The 26,124-nt window shown below is 46.6% G+C and overlaps 1 protein-coding gene across 5 annotated transcripts in view; it reads left to right on the top strand.

Moving 5' to 3' along the window:
* The window catches only part of LOC144680000 (protein spire homolog 1-like), a 276,542-nt gene extending 251,260 nt beyond the window's left edge, over nucleotides 1–25,282 (top strand). For all 5 annotated transcript variants that reach the window (XM_078541063.1, XM_078541067.1, XM_078541065.1 and 2 more), the window contains 4 exons: nucleotides 15,440–15,510; nucleotides 19,955–19,982; nucleotides 20,086–20,231; nucleotides 23,833–25,282. In XM_078541063.1, coding sequence (XP_078397189.1) covers nucleotides 15,440–15,510; nucleotides 19,955–19,982; nucleotides 20,086–20,231; nucleotides 23,833–24,100 — 513 coding nt within the window. In that variant the 3' untranslated portion in view covers nucleotides 24,101–25,282. The remainder of the gene's footprint in view (nucleotides 1–15,439; nucleotides 15,511–19,954; nucleotides 19,983–20,085; nucleotides 20,232–23,832) is intronic.
* Nucleotides 25,283–26,124: the final 842 nt, after the last annotated feature.

Raw genomic sequence — 26,124 nt, 5'->3', positions numbered from 1 at the left:
GGGCTCAAAAGTGACAAGTAACATTCGCACTACACAAGTGCCAGGCAATGACCCTCTCATATAAGAAAGAATCTACCCATTACCTTTTGACATGCAGTAGCATTACCATCACTGAATCCCCCCACAAGTAACATCCTGGGGGGGGTTACCATTGACCAGAAATTGAACTGGACTAGCCATAAAAATACTGTGGCTACAAGAGCAGGTCAGAGGCTAGGAATCGTGCGATGAGTAACTCACTTCCTGACTCCCCAAAGCCTTCCCTCCACCTACAAGGCACAAGTCAGGAGTGTGATGGAATATTCCCCACTTGCCTGGGTGAGTGCAGCTCCCACAACACTCAAGAAGCTTGATACTGTCCAGGACAAAGCAGCCCGCTTGATTGGCACCACATCCACAAACATTCACTCCCTCCACCACAGACACACAGTAGCAGCAGTGTGTACCATCTACAAGATGCACTGCAGGAATTCACCAAGGCTCCTTCGACAGCACCTTCCAAACCCATGACCACTACCATGTAGAAGGACAAGGGCAGCAGGTAGATGGGAACACCACCACCTGGAAATTCCCCTCCAAGTCAGTCCCCATCCTGACTTGGAAATATATCGCCATTTCTTCACTGTGGCTGGGTCAAAATCCTGGAACTCACTTCCTAACAGCACTGTTGGTGTACCTCCACCACATGGACTGCAGTGGTTCAAGAAGGCGGCTCACCACCACCTTCTCAAGGGCAACTAGGGATGGGCAATAAATGCTGGCCCAACCTGCAAAGCTCACATCCTGTGAATGAATTTTTTAAAAATTGATACAGACCCGTGTGCGTATTGATGGTTACATACCCCCTAGATGTGCTGTCCAGCTTTAGCTGTTGGTATGCATGGCTCATGTCCAGTTTGGTGTAGGGTTTCACTCCAGCTGGCTTTGCATACAAGTCGTCTATCCTTGGGATAGGATATTTTCTAGTTTAGCTGCCTTGTTCACAGCTAATTTGTCATTCCCACAAATGTGAATGGTTTGATCTAGTTTCACCACAGGGACTATGGGCGCTGCTCATTCTGAAAATTGGACTGGCTGGATGATGTCTATGATCTCTAAGCAACAAAATTCTGCACCCAGCTTCTCCTTTAGGGCATAAGGCACAGGTCTGGCCTTCAAGAACTGGGGTGTTACCTCTGAATCTACATATATTTTTGCTTGCAAGCCTTTTAACTTTCCCAATTCATCATGAAATACACTGTTGTATTTCCTTAACAGCTCAGGAGCTCCTGCTGTTCTCACCTGAGATATTTCAGACCAGTTGAACTTAATTTTTTGTAACTAGTCTCGGCCCAGAAGACTAGGTCCTTCACCTGTCACTATGATCACTGGAAGCTGGGCTGTCTGTGGCTTATAGGACATAGGTACTGTGGCAATGCCCTTTACCTGTATGGACTCTCCAGTGTATGTCTTCAATTGAGCCATGGTTTGCTCCAGATTCATTGGCTGGGTACCTTCATTTAGGTGATTAAATGTGTGCTCTCCCACCACTGTGGTTGAGGCTCCCGTATCTACCGCCATTATTGGTGGCTTCCCATTCATTTGAATGGTGACAGTTATTGGTTCAGTTTTTGCTGCTGTGACATTGTGCAGGGAATAGATATCAGTATCGGCAGCTTCAGCTTCTGTTATATTATTCACTTGAATCATTTTGGTCTGCTATCTGATGGGCTGTCTCGATTTCGCCCTGCATTGCTTTATTACGTGCCCTTTCTTGTGGCAGTAATGGCATTCTGCCTTCTTAGATCTGCAGGCGTCCAGTACGTGGTCACCCCCACATCTGTAACAGATTAACGTTGGAGTCGCTGCTGAAATGTTTCCACTAGGCCTTTTCACTTTTCGAGCGGTAGAGACTGTCTCTCGCTTCGCTGCGGTGTCTCTGGTTTTTGCGCCAGGCCCAGTGGTATGTTCCCGCCCCAATTGAAGAACAGCGCCGTGTTGCACACTCTGTAAGGCCTGCGAGTCCCTCGTAGCATTTTCTGTGGCCAGCATCACCTCCATGGCGCGCCCCAAATTGATGTTAACTTCTTTTGAGTGAACGACGCTCAATGGCGTCGTCATGACCGCTACAAACGAAGCAGTCCTGCAACATGTCATTGAGCGTGTCTCTGAAGCCATAATGCTCAGTCAACTGCTTTAACTTCACTATATAGGTTGCGATGGACTCCCCCGAGCCCCTTACTCAGGAGTTAAACTTAAACCTCTGCATTATTACTGATGGCTTCGTCTGAAAAATGCGTCTTCACGAGGCCTACCAGTTCGTTCAAGGATTTCGAATTGGGCGTGTTCGGAGCCATCAGACTGCGGATGAGGTCGTATGTCTTGCTACCACAGACACTTAAACGAATTGCTTCCTACTCCTCCTCTGTGGCTATTTCATTCGTCACGAAATAAAAACCAAGGCACTCTGTGTACTGGCTCCAGGCTTCCATAGACGCGTCATAAGGGTTGATTTGCCAAAGAGTGGCATGACTGGTTTTTAAAAATCTGTTCAAGGGATGTGGGCTTCTCTGGCTAGGCCAGCATTTATTACCCATCCCTAATTGCTCTTGAGAAGGTGGTGGTGAGCTGCCTTCCTGAACCACTGCAGTCCATGTAGTGTAGGTACACCCACAGTGCTGTTAGGAAGGAAGTTCCAGGATTTTGGCCTAACAACGGTGAAGGAACGGCAATATATTTCCAAGTCAGGATGGTGAGTGGCTTGGAGGGGAGCTTTCAGGTGGTGGTGTTTCCATACATCTCCTGCCCTTGTCCTTCTAGATGGGTTTGGAAGGTGCTGCCTAAGGAGCCTTGGAGAATTCCTGCAGCGCATCTTGTGGATGGTACACACTGCTGCTACTGTGCGTCGGTGATGGAGGGAGTGAATGTTTGTGGATGTGGTGCCAATCAAGCGGGCTGCTTTGTCCTGGACGGTGTCAAGCTTCTTGAGTGTTGTGGGAGCTGCACTCACCCAGGCAAGTGGGGAGTATTCCATCACACTCCTGACTTGTGCCTGGTAGATGGTGGACAGGCTTTGGGGAGTCAGGGGATGAGTTATTCGCCGTAGGATTCCTTTTTACTTAAGAACGGATGTGCTCACATTCACAAAGCGAGGCGTAGCTTGAGAGCTATTTTTAAGAGTCTGTGGAGCTATTTTACCCTCGTCGCCAAATGTAATGACTTGATATACCAGATAGGTTTCTACTTGAAACAGATAACTTTATTACAGAACTCTTTTTGGAGCTACATGCTTGAACCAGGTCCATGACTAGAAAGCTCTGCTCCCCACCCGATTACCCGCGCTTAGGGCTCATTCATCAAGAACAATCATGTGACCCCAATAGACAGTAGGAAAAGCTGTACCTTCAATCACTACAGGTGGGCACCTGTCCTATTTGACTTGCCCTACCCCAGCAGTAGCTGCCACTCCCAGTGGAGCTGCCAACCCTCCAATTAACCAGGGTTTTTTATTTATTTATTTGTTCATGGGATGTGCTGGCAGGCCAGGATTTATTGCCCATCCCTAATTGCCTTTGAGAAGGTGGTGGTGAGCCGCCTTCTTGAACGGCTGCAGTCCATGTCGCACAGGTACACCCACAGTGCTGTTAGGGAGGGAATGGAGGTGGGATTTTGTCTTTTTTACGGGGATGGGTACATGGACGGCAGCTAATTAGTTGCCAGATGGGCCCAAAATGCGACCGGGGGGTCCTGGAAACCGCAAAGGCAGTGTTGCCCCAGCTATCTGGCCCACCATCGGGGCCCCCGGTGCCCATGGGGACATTACAGCACAGAAGGGGCCGTTCAGCCGATCAAGTCCATGTCTTTGATCCCTGACTTAAGCCTACCAACTAACTAAGGAGGCATTCTAACTGCTCTTCACTGCACAATATGATGAATAAAATGTTAGTTGATGCAATTTCCAACCACACAGTGGGTGACTATTTTTATAGACCTGGGGCATATCCGCTCGCAAATAAAAGTAGATGAAATTCAGGGAGTCTCCCCCGATTTCCCAACATTTTCCCAGCTGCTCTCTTGAAGTATCAATTCCCCATTTGAAGTCATGGTACCCAATGATTATTCTCTTGCTTTCAAATAAATGGCTTGATTGTGTAATTGTACTGCCTGAGCCCACTTTCTATTGCAAATCCGGAAAAAAACAGCCAGCATTGTCATTCTCAGAGTGCCAATGAGATGGAAAACCAAGATGTTGCTCATTTCGTCATTTCCCCTTGGATAACTAAACATCCGATCGAAGATCATGTGCTTTCAGCTGAATGCTTGAAAAAGGAAATCCTCATCATGGGAAATGAGCTCATAATTCAAAAAAAAAGTAATGTAGACTATTTTAGTTCCCTAAAAGCCTCCTGCTATTGACCAGAGCCTCTGAGTGTTCCATATATTGATCGAGCACCGGCAAATATCTTCTCCCTCTCGCAAATGTTGCAATAGAAAGAATGAGTGGCTCAGGAACATTCATGCCACAGAAATAACATTCTGTTAATAGATATCATGTGTTAGAAATTACTGAGAGAGGAGCAGTTTCAATGATTAAGGTGTCATTTTGGCTCTTCATTTCTGCAAATTTGGAGGCTGTTAAATCCAAGATTAAACACAGCAGTTGACTGAAACCTAGCCAGAAAGTGGGAGAAACAAGCGAGCTGGGATAATTAGCATGCAGCGTCAAATACCAGGTAAAGCAGAGACCAGCAGTTCTCTGTGCACACTTCATAAAACAATAGGGGAGTCTGCTAAAACAATGAAATAAATCCATTGTTGTTATATTACAGTCCATAGCACTTCATTCAAATCAGGTGATTCAGCATTGGCAATCTGTCACCAGTATTGACCTCTACCTCGCAGAGGCTGAATGTCAACTCGCAGACACTTCCTCCTACCTCCCCCCTGGACCATGACCCCACCACTGAACATCAAGCCATTGTTTCCAGGACTGTCACTGACCTCATCTCCTCTGGAGATCTTCCCTCCACAGCTTCCAACCTCATAGTCTCCCAACCTCGGACGGCCCACTTCTACCTCCTACCCAAAATCCACAAACAGGACTGTCCCGGCAGACCGATCATGTCAGCCTGTTCCTGCCCCACGGAACTCATTTCTCGTTATCTTGACTCCCTTCTCTCTCCCCTTGTCCAGTCCCTTCCCACCTACATCCGTGATTCCTCCTACGCCGGAGGTGGGCGGTGAAGGAATCATCATATCAACAATTTCCAGTTCCCTAGCCCCAACCGCCTCCTCTTCACCATGGACATCCAATCCCTCAACACCTCCATCCCCCACCAGGATAGTCTGAGGGCCCTTAGCTTCTTCCTCGAACAGAGGCCCAAACAATCTCCATCCACCACTACTCTCCTCCGTCTGGCTGAACTTGTTCTCACACTGAACAATTTCTCCTTAAACTCCTCTCACTTCCTCCAAATAAAAGGTGTGGCTATGGGTACCCGCATGGGCCCCAGCTATGCCTGTCTCTTTATGGGGCATGTGGAACATTCCTTGTTCCAGTCCTGCTCCTGCCCACTCCCACAACTCTTTCTCCGGTACATCGATGACTGCTTCGGTGCTGCTTCATGCTCTCGTCTGGATCTGGAAAAATTTATTAATTTTGCTTCCAATTTCCACCCCTCCATCATTTTCACATGGTCCATCACTGACACTTCCCTTCCCTTCCTTGACCTCTCTGTCTCAATTTCTGGTGATAGACTGTCCACCAATATTCATTACAAGCCGACCGACTCCCACAGCTACCTTGACTACACCTCCTCACACCCCGTTTCCTGTAAGGACTCCATCCCATTTTCTCAGCTCCTTTGCCTCCGTCGCATCTGTTCTGATGATGCTACTTTCCAAAACAGTTCCTTTGACATGTCTTCCTTCTTCCTTAACCGAGGTTTTCGACCCATGGTGGTTGACAGGGCCCTCAACCGTGTCCGGCCCATCTCCTGCGCATCCACCCTCACACCTTCCTCTCCCTCCCAGAACCAGAACCCCCCTCCTCACCGTCCAAGGGCCCAAACACTCCTTGTCCTCACTTATCACCCCACCAGCCTCCGCGTTCAAAGGATCATCCTCCGCCATTTCCGCCAACTCCAGCATGATGACACATCTTTCCTTCACCCCCCCTCCGGCGCCTTTCCGCAGGGATCGTTCCCTCCGGGACACCCTGGTCCACTCCTCCATCACCACCTACACCTCAAACCCCTCCCACGGCACCTTCTCATGCAACCGCAGAAGGTGCAACACCTGCCCCTTTACTTCCCCCCTCCTCACCGTCCAAGGGCCCAAACACTCCTTTCAAGTGAAGCAGCATTTCACTTGCACTTCCCTCAATTTAGTCTACTGCATTCTCTGCTCCCAATGCGGTCTCCTCTACATTGGAGAGACCACACACAGACTGGGTGACCACTATGCGGAACACCTTCAGTCTGTCCACAAGCATGACCCAGACCTCCCTATTGCTTGCCATTTCAGCACTGCACCCTGCTCTCATGCCCACATGTCCGTCCTTGGCCTGCTGCAATGTTCCACTGAAGCTCAATGCAAACTGGAGGAACAGCACCTCATCTTCCGATTAGGCACTTTACAGCCTTCCAGACTTAATATTGAGTTCAACAACTTCAGATCATGAACTCTCTCCTCCATCCCACCCCCTTTCCGATCCCCCTTTTTCCAATAATTTATAATTGTTAAAAAAAATACACTTTTCTTTTCCCACCTATTTTAAAATTTATTTCGATCTATTGTTTTATCTCCACCTTTCAGCCCATTTCGATCCCTTCCCCCCACCCCACCCCTACTAGAGCCATCTGTCACTTGCTTGTCCTGCTTTCTACCCTTAATGTCCCCATTAGCACATTCCTTAGATAATATCACCACCGTCAACACCCCTTTGTCGTTTTGTCTATGACATCTTTGACAATCTCTTCATTGCCTCCGCCTATCACTGGCCCTCTATCCAGCTCTACCTGTCCCACTCCCCTCTACCAGCTTATATTTCACCTCATTTCTCTATTTCCTTAGTTCTGATGAAGAGTCATACGGACTCGAAACGTTAACTGTATTCCTCTCCACAGATGCTGTCAGACCTGCTGAGTTTTTCCAGCTATTTTTGTTTTTGTTTCAGATTTCCAGCATCCGCAGTATTTTGCTTTTGACACTGACCATGCCTTTTTGGGTGTTTGGCTTTTGCTGAAATGAGCCTGTTCTCTCCACCACGCCCAGGAGTGTTTTATTAATTTAAAAAAAGGTTTGGTGTCTGGATGAAGGATTGATTGGATGTTGAGTTTAGACATGAAAAGGGATCATTCAGCTCCCAGACTATAAGAAAGAAAGCAGCCGTAAAGTTCTGATCCCCATGTTCTCACCTGCAAATTATGTTTTGGCACTGTTGTGTACCTTGTGTTAGAGCAGCAACTCCACTCAGCACTTCCACTCACACTCCTACTGGCCCAACACAGCTTCTCTGACCTGACCTGTCTCTGCAGCCTCCTGGTTCCTGGTCCAATATGGCTTTGAATCATCTTTGCTCTGACCTAATGAGTCTCTCTCTACCCCCTCTCTCCTCCTCCTTTAAGATATGCCTCAAGACCTACCTCTTGGGTCCACGTTTTTGATCTAATGTCTCTTTAAGCTACTCGTTGTCAAATCTTGTTCCATAATGCCCCTGTGAAGCACACTATACAGATAGATGCACTACATAAATGTAAATTGTTGTTGGTTACGGTGTAGATGCTGCCTTGGGGCTATGACAATACAAGCTGTGCTGAGCTCCTCTAATACTTACTGGATAAGTGCGTTGCCTGATGATAATCAGCTACATAGATTAGTACATGAGTGCACCTCGTTACTTGGTCACAATAGTTAGAATGTCATATTTGGATCAGGAGGATGAAAAATCAACCCCTTATTTTGACCTTCTCATTATCCAGTGACTACTTCTGTAGGTGAGGTCAGAAGCACGTTGGACACAATACTTCCCACAGTCTCCAAACCTTCCTACGCTCACAGACAAACAATTACCATATCCATGAGGTACCTGGTTAGTCTGGTGTTGCCACACAGGAAGATCAGTCATCTTCAAGCCATTTTTAAGAGTCTGCATTTCAGACTTCTGAAAAACCCATGCCCATTTATAGGGCAGAATTTTGCACCTCATGGTCAGGCGCGCACCCAACCCAATCAGGAGTAAAATAGCGCGAGAAGACGTCGGGCGATGGTCCTGATGTCATCCCGAACGCGCAATCTTCAGGTCGGCGGGCGTGCGCGGGTGTCAGAGCCGCACCCACCGTCAATTAAAAGGCCACAAAAAACGGAATTGATCTCGATCTTACATTGCCCGTGCAATTTTACACTTGTCCCACGGGTAAAACGGGCAGGCGGGCAGCCCACATTTTGCAAAACCTCATCCAAGGGCGGGATAAAAAGGGTCAGCAGCATTGCCAGTGTGAGTAGTGAGGAGTTTAGGAGATAGTTTCCTGCTGGTTGCTTATTTGAACTTGACAGCTTCATCTCAGTTCTTAGCACTTCTAGGCTTCATTTCAGGACTCATTGGTGTCTCAAGGCCCCCAGTGGATTTTAACCGTGCGGGCCATTCCAGGTATCAGGTAGCCTTCTGTTACCCTGGTAACGGGGATTGTGGTCTCCACTGGAGGCACCTCCTCTGAGGAGGAGAGGGGCAGAAGGGAGAGGAGGCCAGGTGTCCCAATGCAGCGTCCAGGGGAGCGACCTGTGGGAGGAGAGATGGAGGCACAAGGGCACAGGGCCAACAGGTAGCCCAAGGCGGAAGGGGCCGCAGAAGACGCCACTATCCTGCTGCCAGGGTTTACAGGCGGCGATGCAGCTACCTCAACATGTACGAGGTGCAATGCCACAGGAGGCTCCGCCTCTCAAGGGAGACAGTGACCTCCTTCTGTCAGATGATTGGACCTGAGATCAGCTCCAACTGTGTGGGTGGACACCCCATGCCAGTGGCTCTGAAGGTCACAGTGGCCCTCAACTTCTTTGCCTCCGGCTCTTTCCAGGGGTCAGTGGGGGATCTGTGTGGAGTGTCCCAATCAGCTGTACATAGTTGCATTAAGCTGGTGACAGAAGCTCTGTTCAGGTGGGTAATGACCTTTATTCATTTACGTATGGATGAGGCCAGTCAGGCTGAGCGAGCCAGAGGATTTGCAGCAATTGCTGGGTTTCCCCGCATCCAGGGTGCAATCGACTTCACACTTGTGGCCATCAAGGCGCCAGCGGGTCAACCGGGTGCATTTGTCAACAGGAAGGGCTTCCACTCCTTGAACGTGCAGATAGTTTGTGACCACAGGACACAGATTCTGCAAGTCTGTGCAAGGTACCCTGGCAGCTCCCATGACGCTTACGTCCTCAGACACTCCCAGGTGCCGAGGCTATTCAGTGCTCCAGCCCGACTGGATGGATGGTTGCTGGGTGACAAGGGCTAACCATTGAAATGGTGGCTTATGATGCTGCTCCGCCACCCAAGAACAGAGACAGAGCAGCGTTATAATAGGAGTCATGCCTCCACAAGGGCAGTGACAGGGGGGACCATAGGTCTTCCGAAGATGCGCTTCCGATGCCTGGACCATTCAAGGGCAGCACTACACTACCCCCCAGAGTGGGTGATAGTGGTTGCATGCTGCACTCTCCACAATCTGGCACTGGCAAGAGAGGACCCACAGGAAGAAGAGGATCTTGACGCAGCTCCACAGGCCACAGAGGATGAATCCAGTAGTGAGTCAGAAGAGGACCATGGTGAAGAGAATGCGGAGGGCATGGAGGCAGACCTCAGTATCCTTCAGGGAGGCAGGGAAACCAGGGATGCCTTGATCCAACGCTTCTTCAGCTAGGCTGCCAAAGATCTGCTTCCACCTCATGCTAGAGCTGCCGCCTAATCCTTTCATTTGAACCTAAAGTCTACTCAGTGCCTGTGCAATAAAGTTTAGAGCTACTCACATCCAGCATTACATACTGGCCTACCCTGCACCAAAAAAATACAAAGGTGAAGCAGACTCAGGCTATTACAACAAAAACAAAATTTATGTACTTTTCACAATCCAAGCAAATTAACATAACCTTCCTCTGGTCTTCATTACCAGACCAGTAAACATAAACAAAACATTACAGAACAGAAGATCACCTGTGACCAGTCCCTCTTGTGCTCATGGTGCCTTAAACTTACCTTGGCGAGTGCTATGTCTTGGTGCCCTCGCTGGCAGCAGCATTGGAGACAACCTGCTGAGTCTGGTGTCTTGTTGGCCTTGATGACCTTGCCGGTCGTCCTCTGGCTAGTGGAACCTGTGCTGGCCCTTCCTGGGAGGTAGCGGCCAGTGCCATGGCTGGCATCTCCCCAGTCATCGTAGCCTCACCAGATGCCACAGTCACTGGCAGAGGGGCGGAGGAGCTATTGCCATCATCCAGAGTGCCCAGAGAGGAGCCCACGGAGACGACAAGCAGCTCATACGCCAACGTGAGGTCGCTCTGAACCTCCCTGCTCACCATTGATGGACAGGCATCTGTCTGGGATACTGAGTGCCTTTTCCATCTCCCACACTGGCACCTACCTCCTGAGGTCATTGCCTGTGTGAGGGCTTGCAGCTCCGAGCACAATCCCAGGAACCCCTGATTCTGACCCTGGAGCTGCCTCTCCGAGAGAGTTGCCACTCTCTCAATGGAGGAGGCAGTGCACTTGGCCATGAAGGTCAACGTAGTGTTTATGCTCCTCATGGACTCCACAACAGAGACTATGACATGCATGCCCTCATGGATCTCTGCCAGATCATTTCGCAAATCCTGCTGGACATCCAGCATCTGCCGCCTGATAGACGACTCCAGAGGCTCATTATCTGCCTTCGACTCAGCATCGTCCTGATCTCCAGCAGTCCCCCAACTGCTGGCGCCCTGGCCACTCCCTGCCCCCGCCTGCTCCTAAAGCGAGTGTGAAGTGCCCTCATCGCTCCGACATTCTAGCTGAAGATCTAACACCCACCAAGGTGCTGGTATCTGCGCTGGTGCCTGGTTCAGAGAACGGGAGTGACGCTAGTGCAGCTGAAACCCGGTGGTCCTCTGACATCGGGATGGCTCTTTGGGGTCCTGCGATTGAGTGAGTGCTGACGAATCTAAGGGAGAACAACAGCATGTCATTAGTTAAAGTCATCACACTGTCACTGTGCATGCCAGGCACCCTGGTGAGACAATGGAGATCTGCATCATGGTGCCATCATCTTTCAATTATCAATGGGAAATCCAGTTTTGAGGCTCCCATCAATGAAGAGGCTACACAAGAATGTTTGCACCATCCTAAACTCTCACCTCTGTGCACTCCACTCTTACCTTCGTCTGACACCCCAGTCTCTCTGCAGCCGGCTGACCGAGGTGCGTGTCACCTCTCCAGCTCCAAGGCATCCTGCTCGAATCTGGTTAGGGTTAGGAGGTTTGTGGAGCCTCTGCCTGTCCCCAACCTCTCAATGTTGTTATGGGTCATCTTCTCCTGAAAGGACAGAGGAGCATTGATTAGTCCCCTCTCTACCTGCAGCGCCATTGCAGCCTGGCCAACCCCACCTGAGGAACACCTCGCAGGGCACATCCGAGTCGTGGCCCTCGAGCCACAAGGCACTCAGTCCAAGCAGCCAGGACTCACACCCCCTTGGCCAGCTTCAGTGTTGTTGACAATTGGCACTCAGACTCTAACACCCCTGAGCTCCACGGGGGGGACGGCCAGACCTTAACACTTCACCACACTGATCCATGCCAACACGGTACTCGCCCTTCCCGAGCGCAGCAGGTCGTTGAACCTTTTGCGGCACTGCACCCATGTGCACCGCACAACGTCGTCGCTGCTGACCTGGATTGCCACCTCTTCTCAAGCTCTTTTTGTTAGGTGTGTTGACCTCCTTCCATCTCTGGGGGTGAGGGTATCCCTCCTGGCAGCCACCTCCTCTAGGAGGACCGTGAAGCGCTCGTCCGAAAACCGGGGCCAAGTGCCCACCCGACCTACCCTCCAATCTGGTGTCTTCAGCCGCAGTTGAGGCCATAGCTTCGGTCTTCATGCAGAAGGTATGGTCTTCCCTGGCAGCCTTGAAGGATCTGCCTGTGCCGTTTTTAAACCGCCCGCCAGGTCGCCATTGGACCCGGCACCCGACAGGCCCCCGTCCGGCCCTTCCCGACCATTAGGAAGACACGTTCCACACTGGGCGGGCTGTAATTGGCCAGCCAGCCACCCGACCGCTGGCAGGGGCCCGATTCCCGACCGGTCCTGGGCCCGCTGACTGCGCGTGCCTGCCAAGGGTAAAATTCAGGCCATAGGGTTTCTGTTCAAGCAATTTTAATTCATTCATAAGATGTGGGTATCATTGGCAAGACCTGCATTTATTATCTTTCCCTTATTGCCCTTGAGAAGGTGTTGGTGTGACACCTTCTTGACAACCGAGTGGCTCGCTGAGCCATTTCAGAGGGCATATTGCTTTGGATCTGCCGACATAGACCAGATTGGGTAAGGATGGCAGATTCCTTTCCTAAAGGCTAGCTTAGTTTTTATGACAATCCCATAGCTTCATAGTCACCATTACTGATACTAGCTTTTTATTCCATATTATTTTTTAGTGTTGCTGAAAGAAGAGTCATGTCTTGCACTCATCAGGATAGACTCGCAAGAAAAGGAGAACAATAAATTATGCTTCATGAGAAGAGGGCGTTGATTGGTTGGCAATAGGGCTCTGATTGGTCAAGGCATTGCCCTGGGGAATGAACCAGGGAATGGCTGTCCCCCAAGCTTTTGTTTAGTTGAAAAAGGCACAATGTGTGAACATGCTCCTTCTGTCCACAAAGGACAGGGCCCTGTGTGTGAATACGTGTGGCTTCAAGTACACATAAGTGAGCCACACTGCAAGCCCAGCTGATAACCTTCAATTGGTTGTTAGTGTAATTCTGAGCACAATCAGGATTGTTTAGCAAGTGTTGTTCTATCGCAGTATCACATCTAATGTTGGGCACTATGGGTGGAACTTTATGGCCCCTCCTGTCGGCGGGATTTTCCGGTCCTGCCGAAGTGAGTGGAGTTTTGAATGGCTCGCCACATTTTCTGGCCCTGCCCCCTCCATAACCGGACTGCAAAATTCCGCCCTGTGTTCTGAGTTTTGCAAGCACGGGCTGGTTGAGTATGGTCAGTACTTTGCCTATTGCGAACAGCGGAAGGGGTGTGCTGTTTGATATGATCCACCACAGCCTACACACCTGGCATCACACCGGCATTGAAATTCATATACCACAGCACTCATTTGTACGCCAGGCAGAACGTCGTTTTGGTTTGACGGCAGCATCCTGTTAGTGAAAAATACCACTTGTGTTGCTGCTGTACAGTAACAGCATGAAACAGCTAGCAATGTGAAGGTGGGACTTCGTCAGAACAAGGACTGTGCAGTGGCCACTCCTACCAATACTGTCATGGACAGATGCACCTGCGACAGGTAGATGGGTGAGGACAGAGTCAAGTAGGTATTATTCTCTTGTTGGTTCCCTCACCACCTGCCGCAGACCCAGTCTAGCAGCTTTGTCCTTTAGAACTCGACCAGCTTGGTCAGTAGTGGTGCTACCAAACCACTCTTGGTGATGGGCATTGAAGTCCCCATCCAGAGTACATTCTGTGCCATTCCAACCCTCAGTGCTTCTTCTAATTGGAGTTTAACACGGAGGAACACTGATTCATCAGCTGACGGGTTAAAAATGTGGGATTTTAAAAGACACTTATGTTTTAAAATGTCTCTTTTAACCTAAGCTAAAGCTTGGTGTCCTGGATAGGGGAGATGTTAGATCTTACTAAACTCTGCCCAGAGATAGGCCAATGTGATCTGGTTATCATAGGGAAAGAGGCCCAGACTGAAACTTAATGAAAAGCAAGTGACAATATTTTACATATTGACACAAAAGAGGGGCAGCTGGTTTTCTGGACACACAGGAACAGAGAGATGAAGATGGAGACGGAACCAGCAGTTGCTGTGAAAAGCAGAAGAAAAGACTTTTTTGTGTGTGTTAGCCACCAAGCAGGATGCTGGGGAGAACTGGTTCTCTGTTCAAAGAGATGGGAATTGTTGAGATTTCAGAAACAAGGAGTCACTGGAGTGGGCTTTGCTGCTGGAACTTGGCTTTGGAATAATCCTAAGACTGTGAAACGATGTTCATTGGACACCGAAAGACTTACCCTGACATGGCAGGGAGATGGGAGCCTGCTGAAAATCCAGGAGTAGCTTGGCAGTGAATCTTCAAGGCTGCATATCTGCTGGGAGTTTAGCATAAAGTACTTTGATTGCGTTAGTTAGTTAAAGGGGAAGTACTTTTTCTTCAGTTTGGTGTATTAATTGCCTGTTAAGTAATGTTTAGTTTATATTGATTTTAGTTTGTTTGTTACAGTAAAAGTTTTAAAATTTGAACCCCTGTACTGTGATTATTTTGGTCACTCACTGGGAAATTAATACGTTTTTAAAAAGTTATTTGTCTCTATGGGAATCATAATAGCACTAACCAAATAAATTCTGTCCTTGACTCCCCAGCACTGCAATACTTTATTTGATCAATTCTGCCACTCCTCTTTCTTTCTTTCTTTCCTTCACCATCTTTCCTGAAAACCTTATGCCCCATCCTGCCCTTTTTTGAGCTAGGTCTCTGTTATAACCGTAACATTACATCCCCACATGGCTATCTGTACCTGCTGCTCATCAACCTAATTCACCACGTTCTGCACAATCACACACGTGCACAGTAAACCTAATTTAGACCTAATTACATTCCCTCTTAACCTGACCCCGCCTAATACTGTACTATTTCCTACTCTAGTGCTGCCTGTCTCTCTCAATTCTTTGTGCACTTTGTGCTCCTGGCATCCCCTCCTGCACTCTTCATCGTTGCACCCACGCTTCCATCCCTACCAAGTTAGCTTAAATCTTCCCCAACACCACTAATAACCACCAGTGTGAACATTGGTCCCAGTTCTGTTCAGATGCAACCTGTCCAGCCTGTACATGTCCCATCTTCCCCCAGACCCAGCCCCATTGTCCCAGGAATCTAAAACCCTCCCTCCTGCACCATCTCGCCAGCTGTGCACTCATCTGCTCGATCCTCTTATTTCAATACTCACTAGTGCGGGGGTAATCCGGAGATACCTACCTTTTAAGTCTTGGTTGCCAGTTTCTTTAAGGAGGCTTAAAGAAGCCGTTTAGCAGACTAAAAATGGATGCTGAGTGGCTGAGTTTCTAAGCCAATGTATATTCTCAATGGGTCAATAAAATATTTAAATGATTTTTATTTTTACAAAATATATAAATGAATCTAGTAGCATTGTTGTTTGTAGTTGTTTTAATTACATGATGCTGTTGTTGTACTGACCCAAGTGTCATTCTCGCTCTCTCTGCAGTTGTGTTTCTGCTGCCGCACAAAGAGGTTCTCAATATTCACCTGGTCGTACACCTGCCAATTCTGTAAAAGGTTTGTCGTACCCTTGTCTTTGACTTTTCGTCATCTAGCCTTCCTGTTTTCCTTATCATCCAGTTGCTTCCCTCATATTCTTCAAGGGAGAAGGGTGGGTGAAAAGTTTACAAGAGACAGGAACTAACTGGTTAACGGGTTAAATGGCAGGAGATCGGTGGGAGGTCTTCAGAAAGAATTTAACATTGTACTGAATGAGCTTATACTCCTAACGGGCCAGAACTCCTTGTCAAAAAAAAAACAAAAGAGGTAAGGGGCAACCTAAAATGTGAAAAATAGTGCAGATCCTGGCAAATGGCAGAGATATTAAGACCAACAAAGGGTGATAAAACAGATAGTCTGACCTAAGAAAAAGGAATATAAAAAGAAACCTGCAAAGGATATCAAAATCAACACATCATGTTTTTATAATTAGGGAACAGAGGGTGGTTAAGGGAACGTTGGACCCCTGAAAATCTGATATTGGAATCTGGTTAATGGCAGACAGGTTAAATTTGCCAGACACCCCCCCAAGGAAACTAAGGAACGGGTATTCACCATAATTAACGCAACCAAAGCAATTGTAATGAAGAAAATAATAGCAGTAAAGTGTGTCCAACTCCCAGGATCAGATGGCTTCCATCCCAGAGTTTTAATGTAGGTGAATATTGCAGATACCCTGACTGCAATATTTCAAAGCTCTCTTGATTCAGGAACCGTTCCTTTATAGATTGGGAAATTGCACTTCACTCTGCTATTTAAGAAATATGACAGACGGAAACCACTTAGCCTAACATCTGTTGTCAGGAAACTATGAGATCTATAGTTAAGAATAGGGTGACTGAACACCTTGAAAATTTTCAGCTGATCAGAGCAAGCCAGCATAGATTTGTAAAGGATGGGTCATGCCTGATGGATCTGATTGAGTTTTTTGTGGAAGTGACTAAAATAGTGAGCAAGAGATTGTTCGCTAAAATTGGACCACTGCAAATTGAGGGAAAATTATTGACCTAGTTAGGGAATTAACTGAGCAGCAAGAAACAGAGAGTGGGGATAGTGACAGGCACTAAAATTGGGCAGGATATGACTCGTATTGTCCTACAGAGACCTGTGTTGGAGCCTCAATTATTCACTGTATTTATGAACAGTTTAGATGAACAGCTTAGAAAGCCACATATCCAACTTTGCCAATGATACAAAGATAAGCAGCATTTTGTTTTACTCCTTCATGGGATGTAGGCCATCATTTCCCTAACTGCCCTTGAGAAGGTGTTGGTGAACTGCTGCACTCCATGCAGTGTAGATATATATCCACAGTGCTGATAGGGAGGAAGTTCCAGGATTTTTACAGTGCACTAGAGCAGTGAAGGAATTATAGCGTAGGCAGTTTAGATGGAAGCATATAATTACAAAGAGATATTAGATGACAGCTCAAGAGAATGGACAAAACTGTGACAAATGGATTTTAATGTGGACATGTGTGAGGCTAACCACTTTGGACCAAGAAAGGGTAGAGTACTTTCTAAACAGTGAAAAGCTAGGAAAGGTGGAGGTCCAAGGAGACATAGGGGGCCATGTACATAGTTAAATAAAATGTCATGGACAGAAATAGAAAATAATCACAAAGCCTAATGGAATGCTGGTCTTTAGATCTAGGAATAGAACACAAGGAGATAGAAATCATGCTTCAGCTATATCAAACCCTGGGGAAGAACTTTACATTTCCCCAGCAGTGGCTTTACAGGCAGGGGTAAGGGGCCTATAAAATTCCTCAGATGGCCTTCCCACCGGGCTCTTGCCCACCCAACCTCTCTGCAATTTTACAGTGGACGGGCGAGGCCTAGGCTGGCCAGCCCGCCCTTGCCCCAGTTGAGGCCCTTGGAGGCTGATTAATGACCATTTAAGAGCCGTTTCCCAGCCAGCCTCAATGTTCAGGAGCAGGGCCAAAACCCGGAGAGTCACCCTGCTCAGGCCTCACGTCGGAAGCGGAACACCTCCATCAAAAGCCTCCTTTCAACATGGGTGCCCCCACCTCCACCCTACCCTCCACAAGATCTTGCCCCTGCAGATGCCCCTTGGCCCATTGCTGCTTCTGGCAGTGCTGGGACTGTATATGGCCAGTCGGATTGGTCAGCAGCATTCTGAGGTGGGACTTACTCCTGACTGAAGGGCGGAAGTCCCATCTCCATGCAATTAACATTCCTTGGAGCGTTAAATGGCTGCAGTGTAGATTTACCAGAATGTTATCTGGGTTAATTTATAGGGAGAGATTACGCAAACTAGGACTGTAGGGGAGAATTTTCTTGCCATTAGGCAGGCTGGTCAAGAGTGGGCATGGGCGGGCACAGAGCTGATCGCCACCATTTTACGAGGGCCGGTCAATTAAGGCCCGCCCAGTGGGACGTGTGCCCAGTAGTGCTCAGCACTACCTGAGTGGGCGGGGGGAGGAGGGAGAGTCGGGGCCTGCGCTCTTTCGCGCAAACACGTGAATGAGCTCAGAAATCTCCCTGAGGCACGGAGCTGCCTCAGGGAGATCAGGTTGAATTTGACACTTCAAAATAAAAAAAAGTTTAAAATTATTTACACATGTCCCCTCATGTGACAGCGTCACATGAGCTGGGACATGTTTATCAGATGTTTAATAAATATTTATTCATTTAATAAACCCTTCATGAAACCTCATCCTGCCCGTGGATGAGGCTTTATGAAAAATGTGAAGGCCGCCTGGGCTCTTCACCTGCCCGCCAACCTTAAGGTTGGACAGGCAGCCCTGTCGATTAGTTCGATTGCTGTGTTAATGGCCTTAACAGGCCTTTGACAGTTCGGCGAGCATACAGCCGACTGCGGTGCGCGCCCGCCGAATGAAAGATCAGAATGACGCACGGTGACTTCGGGACGCGTGCCCGACATCACCGCGGGTCATTTTATGCGTCAGCGTGCGGGGCCCACACAGAAAATGCTGGCTGTAATCTCTGGAATTTAGAAGACTTTGATTGAAGTATCAAAGCTATTCAAGAAGAAGTGAAGCCTGTCTCAGTAAAGGTCCTTGATTACATTCAGTGCACCTTAACCAGATCAAAAACAGAATTACCTGGAAAAACTCAGCAGGTCTGGCAGCATCGGTGGAGAAGAAATCAGTTAACGTTTCGAGTCTTCATGACCCTTTGGCAGAACTGAGTATAGTTAGGAGAAAAGTGAAAAAGAAGCTGGTCTAAGGTGGGGGGGCGGGGGGAGAGAGAAGTTGAGGGTGTGGTGATTGTGGAGATAAGCAAGCAGTGATACGAGCAGATAATCAAAAGATGTCACAGACAAAAGGATCAAAGAGGTGTTGAAGGTGGTGATATTATCTAGGAAAAGTGCTAATTAAGAATGGAAGACAGGATATTCAAGGTACAGCTTTAGTGGGGGTGGGGTGGAAAGACTAACAAAGTTTTAGTTTTAGATTTAAAAATAATGGAAATAGGTGGGAAAAGAAGAATCTATATAAATTATTGAAAAAAAAGGGAGGGGGGAGAAACGGGGTGGGGATGGGGGGAGGGGGAGTTTAAGATCTAAAGTTGTTGAATTCAATATTCAGCCCGGAAGGCTGTAAAGTGCCTAGTCGGAAGATGAGGTGCTGTTCCTCCAGTTTGCATTGGGCTTCACTGGAACAATGCAGCAAGCCAAGGACAGACATGTGGGCAAGAGAACAGGGTGGAGTGTTAAAATGGCAAGCGACAGGGAGGTTTGGGTCTTTCTTGCGGACAGACCGCAGGTGTTCTGCAAAGCGGTCGCCCAGTTTGCGTTTGGTCTCTCCAATGTAGAGGAGACCGCATTGGGAGCAACGAATACAGTAGACTAAGTTAGGGGAAATGCAAGTGAAATGCTGCTTCACTTGAAAGGAGTGTTTGGGCCCTTGGACGGTGAGGAGAGAGGAAGTGAAGGGGCAGGTGTTGCATCTTCTGCGTGGGCATGGGGAGGTGCCATAGGTGGGTTCTCAGTTCTGCCGAAGGGTCATGAAGACTCGAAACATTAACTGATTTCTTCTCCACCGATGCTGCCAGACCTGCCTTCCAGGTAATTCTGTTTTTGTTTTGGATTTCCAGCATCCGCAGTAGCTTTTAGCTTTTTGTTTTTATCACCTTAACCAGATGCTGTTTGTACTTATCCAGTGCAGGGAGGGACACATGTGAACTGCTGCCCAAAATAAATGGACCACTTCAAATGCTATAGCCACTGACTTTGAATTTGAATTTATTTCAAATGAATAATGGTTTTAGCTTTTTGTATACTATAAGAAACTGCCCCTTTTAAACATGGATATTTTAGCTGGTGCAGCCTGTATATGTATCACAGCATTAAAATACCTCATCAAATAGGCAACTTCATCATTTTACAGTCCCCAAATCTAGCAACACGTTAGTTAGTGAATAAACAAACTCTTTGATGACTTAACCGGTTTTAATACTCAATTATCTTTCCACAGACCGGTGTGTTCACAGTGTTGTAAAAAGGTATGTTCAAATTGCTGATATTTGTATCTGAATGAATTCACCTTTTGTCACCTGTGGAAAAAGTCTTTTTTGAAAGTGAAAAAAGTCTTTCTTTGTGGTTTAGATGCGACTACCCTCCAAACCGTACAGCAATCTTCCAATTTTTTCCTTGGGACCATCAGCCTTGCCAAAAGAGGGGAAAGTATTGAAGCCAGAGAAGCCATCAAGCAGTCGCCGTCGACATGATGGTCAACACAAGGGTCTAGTCAGGTACGAAATAAGGAGGCCCTGAGAGTGGGGCATCTTTCAGCAGGGGTGGGCCCTTACTGTCAGGCAGTCTCCCCAAAGTAGTGAAGTGCCCATCCGCTGCTGGTAAAATGGGAGCGGCAGCACAAAGAGACCCTTAATTGGCCATTGAGGAGCCTCAATTGAGCTAAGGGCAAGAGGGCCTTCCTCTGCCATCCCACCATTGGTAAAATGCCAACAGTGGCGGGAAGGTGTTGGGCACGCCACACCCCACCATTCGACCCATTTTTATGCCGCCGCCTCCTCTAGCACACACCCTGGGGCCCAGCAAAATCCAGGCCATTAACCCTCTCCCTCTCTCTTTCTCTCCACGGATGCTGCCTGACCTGCTGAGCATTTCCACCTTTTTCTGTGTTCTCGGTCAGTTCTTGGAGTTCTCACAATAATTTTATGCTGCTGTAGCGTCCGCTACTTGTCAAGCGCAATGTACAGGACAGTGGATGGTGACAGGCCACCCGGTGGGCAGGGGCATCCAGGAAGGGACGAAGGTTAGCAAGGACAAAAAGCATGTTTGAGGAAGAAGAGCTTATGAAGACTTTGAAGGCAGAGAGAGAGATGGCAAAGTGGAGATGCTGGAAGAGGGAGTTGCAGAAGGCTGAAGAGAGAGCTGCTGATGACGAAACAGAATGAGAAATGAGATTGGGTCGGATGTTGGAGGATTCCCCAGAGTTGTTGGGTCAATTGAAATTTTCAAGATGAGGAGATTGATAGATAATTTTTAGCTGAGGGTGTGAAGAAATATGAAACAAAGACAGCTAAAGAAGTTGAGTGCATATCAGCCATGATCTAACTGAATGGCAGAACAGGCTCAAGGGGATGGAAAGCCTACTCTTGTTGCCATGTTCCCACTAAAGCTAATTAAACCTATGAATCGAAGGTTAGAGGCAAAGAGTGCGAATCATTGGTGGTGTTAAGTTTGCACTTGACATTGGTATGGCCACACCTGGAGTACTGAGTACAATATGGTCACCATTTTACATTAAGGATTTCAGGACATTGGAGGGTTTGCAAGAAGCAAAACTATCTCACGCATTGGAGTTAGGAGAAGAGGTTGGTGAATAAAGTTTTCCTGATGGGGTCTGACTAAGGCTTTGCCCATTGAAGCATCACTGCCTCACTTTTCCAGACATCTTGAGATAAAGACAACATTTCATTAGCCTTTTTGGTTACCCTTTGCACCTGTACACTAGCTTTTAGTGATTTGTGTATTTGAGCAGTTGAACGCCTTTCCTTCTAGACTCTCATCATTAAGAAAATATTTCAATTTGCCTTTCTCAGATCCAAAGTGCATTACCTCATACTTCTCCACATTCACCTCCATCTGCCGCAGTTTTGCCCACTCACTAGTTCCCTCTTTAACTTCCTTCTTCCATCCGCACAAGTCTCCTTCCTCCACTGTGAAAATAGATACCAAATGTTCATTTAACAATCTGCTAGTTCCTTATTACAGTCTCGTCTGCATCTGTCTTTAATGGGGCCCACATTCCCCTTTACCACTCCCTTTCTCTTCATATGTTTCTAAAAATGTTTGCTATTAGCTTTAATAGCCCTTGTTTTTTTTCATATTTTTTATTCATACCCTTTGTTGCTTTTTACACCTCAACCATTTCTACAGTCCCTTCCTTTATTGCTGCTTACACTGTGCCATTGGTTTCAGCTACTAACCCCATTTCATTCCTTTCCTGTTCCATGTCTTGCAGCCTGCAGCCATTTTATTTCTGCTTGCTCTGTTCTTTTCCTTTTCTTCATGTTATTACCTTGTGTTTTTCCACATTAAATACCATTTTCCACTCACCAGTCCGTCTTCTAAATTTACCCAGGTGCCTTGCCTTTTATTTGAACCCATCTTGCATTTTGCTGGCTGCAAATTCACACAGCTTTATTTCTGTTTCCAGTTCCAAGTCATTTATATTCAATGGTAAGAGTTTCCGCTTTGGGTGAAAACAGCTATTCTCATGCAAATTACGCTCAAATTTGCACTAGTTTTGTGGTGTTATTTGTCCTCGAGTTTCTGCCCAGACTCATTTGCATATCATCGAACGCAAAATCTGTCATGAGCCAGCGCAGTCGGGCTGTGTTTTGAGTTTACTTTGAAATGTATTCCTCGATATATTTAGAAGTGGTAATTTGGTGCAGCTTGATAACTACAACTGAAAATGGATTCATCACAAAAAAAATAAGCATCCATATCAATTAATCCAATGCTGATTGTGTAGTGCAATTTTAAATGACTGAAAATCACTTTTAAAAATCATACAGAACCATGTACCAGACACGTTGGGGTACAGTAATGATTTTCTAAGTAAGCTAAAAAAAATTAATTATTCATAAGCCTTTAAAATATGCTGATTAGCGTCCTTGCGGCAAAAAGGTCCAGTTTTACCACTTGACCCTCCTCGAAGGCTGGCAAACAAAAGCAATTAACAGATGCTCCCAATGGTAATCAGTTTGATCTGTGTGCCTGACAAGAATATGGGCAGGGCAGGCTTCTGGCTGATTTGTTTTAAAAGCTAGAGCAAACGATGACAGGAACTTGATTTGTGCTGGAAGGAAGTGCTCAAAATTCTGCGACCTTTTGGGTGAATTTATCCCCCCACCCCAATTCTGGATGAATTGCGCCAGACCAAACAGCGTTACCGAGCGGAAACTTGACTTCACTGCATGTAGCATTAATCCCCAATATCACTGGGACACAGGAATCCAGTGGAGCTCAAGAGGAAAGATTATATTGGGCTGTGGGTTTTGTGGATGAGGACCTGAGCCACCGCATTCAGAATGCCTCCCAGTTTACAGATGGTCAAAGTAGGAACTCGAGCTATGGATGATATTAGAGAACCTCAGCGTTGAAGAGATAGCAACGTGGGTTAGAGCTTTAGTAGAGGAGGGGCAGGAGCGGGTGGGTTTGCGAGACTGAAAGTGGCCTTGACGACGGATCGGAGATGGGAAAGGAAGTTGAGTTTAGGGTTGAACAGTACACCAAGGTGCCTCTGGGCTGAGCTTGAGGCAGCAGTAGGGGAAGAGGGGAATTCTGGCCAGAACTGTGCAATTATTTGCCGTGGTTGAAGGGAGTGGTTTCAGTTTTGCTGATATAGTGCCTTCATTTTATCTTTTAAATTAACTGAGTGCCTGTGAGTAGTTCATGAGAGCGATAGAAATGCCTTTGTACAAAAGGAGAAGTAGAATATCATATACAAATTTTGCTGTGGCTTTGAATATTTCTCTATTTGCATTTGTGGTTGATTTGATGGAAACACCCTTGCCCTGAAGTTTAGGACTAGCCACACATCCAGCAAATTGTGCAGGGCTGTTTATTTCTGTTATGCCTGAGAACAACAGTAAGAATAAAGGGCCACAGGTTTTAATCTCCCACTTGTATCAAAACTAACGAGTGAGATGATGGGGAAAATGCTCCTACCAGTAAAATGGCCTTTTGAGTATTTCCAGGGCATCACCAGAGATCCCAGCTCTTAATAACCACAGTCTAATCGCTGCAGCTTCCCTTATAAGACACGCAAAATAGCCTCCAACATTTGTTTCTAATATGAGGCTGTTTGCTCTTTCACAGGCTGCCGTCAGTGTCCAAATCTTCTGAGAGGTCAGCCGACAGCCTAGAGTTTCCCAAAGAGCTGATGGAGGACTGGAGCACAATGGAAGTTTGTGTTGACTGTAAGAAATTCATCTCCGAAATCATAAGTTCCAGTCGGCGGAGTCTTGTCCTGGCAAACAAGCGCGCCAGGTTAAAACGGAAAACTCAGTCCTTTTATATGTCCTCAACAAGCACGTCAGAATTTCGACTGGCAACACCCAAGGAGAGAACTATCAAAGAGGTTTAGACTCGTGCCTTTTTTATTTTTTGTCCTTCTTCCTGAAGCTGTTTTCTGAACAGGCATCACAGAACAAAATAACTGGAAATGGATCTACAGATACACAGGAACACTGATTATGCTAAAATTCACAAGTATCTAGCTTTCATGTATTAATAAAGGACAGGGTTCATTTGTATGGTCATATCTTTGTGAATGAGTCTTATCAAACATGAAATAATGTAAGTTACTTGTATATAATTGTAATATATTTTATTAACAGGAGGGTTTGGGTCCCACTGACATTGGGAGTGGATATCTAATTCCACTTGCAGCAGTTAAAAATTGACAACGTGTATAATATTTCATCTGCGCAGTATATGTACATGGAATATACTACAGAAGATCTTAGTTTAATCTCGAACATCTTCCAAGGTAATAATCTTATATGATGCAGGCATTTTTTTTTAACTTAAACTTTGTGTCAACGGTTTATAGGTGAGGGAGAAAGATAGTTTTGGGTATGAAGGGCAATGGGAGCTCACTTTTTTTATAATTTAAAAAAAAAAGGCGCTTTTATTTTTTAACAGCATAATGATGGATTTATGACGCAGCCCCTCTCTGATTTCATGAAAGCACCAGAAAATTGTCAGTATTTGTCAAACTGACGTTAGGTCTGTATTGAACACTTGAATGCCAGCTTATACAAGACAGTTTTTGCACTTATATGAAGCACTTGATCGACGCTCTCATTTGAAACTCATTCTCTCCATGGAAGTAGATCATATGATCATAAGAGATAGGAGCAGGAGTAGGCTATTCAGCCCATTGAGCCTGCTCCGCCATTCAATAAGATATTATTGTGGTCTTAAGTCCACTTTTCCAGAAGTAGCATTGTGACCAGTTACCCACTGAGCTGATCAGACCACTCAGCACAATAAATCCATAGATAACCCAACTTGTTGCCTTTCAGTCTTGGCTTATTGGTGATTAGCCTGAATACTTAAGGAATGGATTGCCATAACTTCCCATCCTTTCCCTCCATTCCCCCACTGTGCACCTGTATGTGCTGCATTATATAGTTTCTAAGTTATACTGTAGAGCTGCTGTGAACAAGACATGCCACTCAGTTCACTTGTACTACTGAGTTTCCTGTATGTTCTATGTAAATGCAATGACCGTCATGCATTAATTAAAAAGAACTATAATCTTTATGAAGAATATTGTCTCTCATTCTCAGTAGGAAGGACCAGTTTTCACTATGCGGATATGTGTTGAACCTTTCTAACTCAGGAATGGAAAGGTAATTTCCTATTGATTTTCAAGCTCTGAATATGCTCAGCACTCTGTACATTAGCTACATTTTACCTCATTTAAAATGGATGTGGATCATACTGAGGCTCACCACGGGATAGCACAGCGGTGAGGGAGCAATTTCTATTGTTTACTGATCGTATTTTTAGAATAAGCTCAAGCATTCTTCATTTTCGTTCTGACGAAGTAAGACTACTTTTGTTTAGGGATTCGGGCATCATTGCAGGCTAGGCCAGCATTTGTTGCCCATTCCTAATTGAACATGAGAAAGCAGTCGGTGAGCTGCCTTCTTGAACCGCTGCAGTTCGTGAGGACTCGTTTCATCGAAGTGTAACTGAGAAAACAATTTGAAAATCTGCTTCTTGGCGTTTGTTTTGATTTCGAATTGCCTTGGTACTGTGAGAGACCCTCAAGTTTGACGCAATGCCACATAACAGCAGTTTGACACATGGGCAAATATACAGCTAGGAAACTGCTCAAGTTACAAGGGTGTGAGAAATTTGTCCACTGGCAAATACTTCCTGAACTGGATTTTAGAGGCTTGAGGCTTGCATGAGAAAATCGGCGGGATTTTCTAGTCCCACCAGTGGCGGGCAGCGTCACATCCGGGACAGGAAAATTTGGCGAGCGGCCAAAAGTCAATTGAATACGATATGTTGTTGTTATGTCTCCTGTAACAAGATGTGAAGATGAAATGTGGCACTTTAGATAGGGCTGATCTGCAAAATGTGACAAATACT

The sequence above is a fragment of the Cetorhinus maximus genome, chromosome 4, assembly GCF_964194155.1.
Source record: "Cetorhinus maximus chromosome 4, sCetMax3.hap1.1, whole genome shotgun sequence".
Taxonomy (NCBI): domain Eukaryota; kingdom Metazoa; phylum Chordata; class Chondrichthyes; order Lamniformes; family Cetorhinidae; genus Cetorhinus; species Cetorhinus maximus.
The sequence above is the reverse complement of the archived record's forward strand: the minus strand, read 5'-3'. Positions and strand labels throughout refer to the sequence as shown.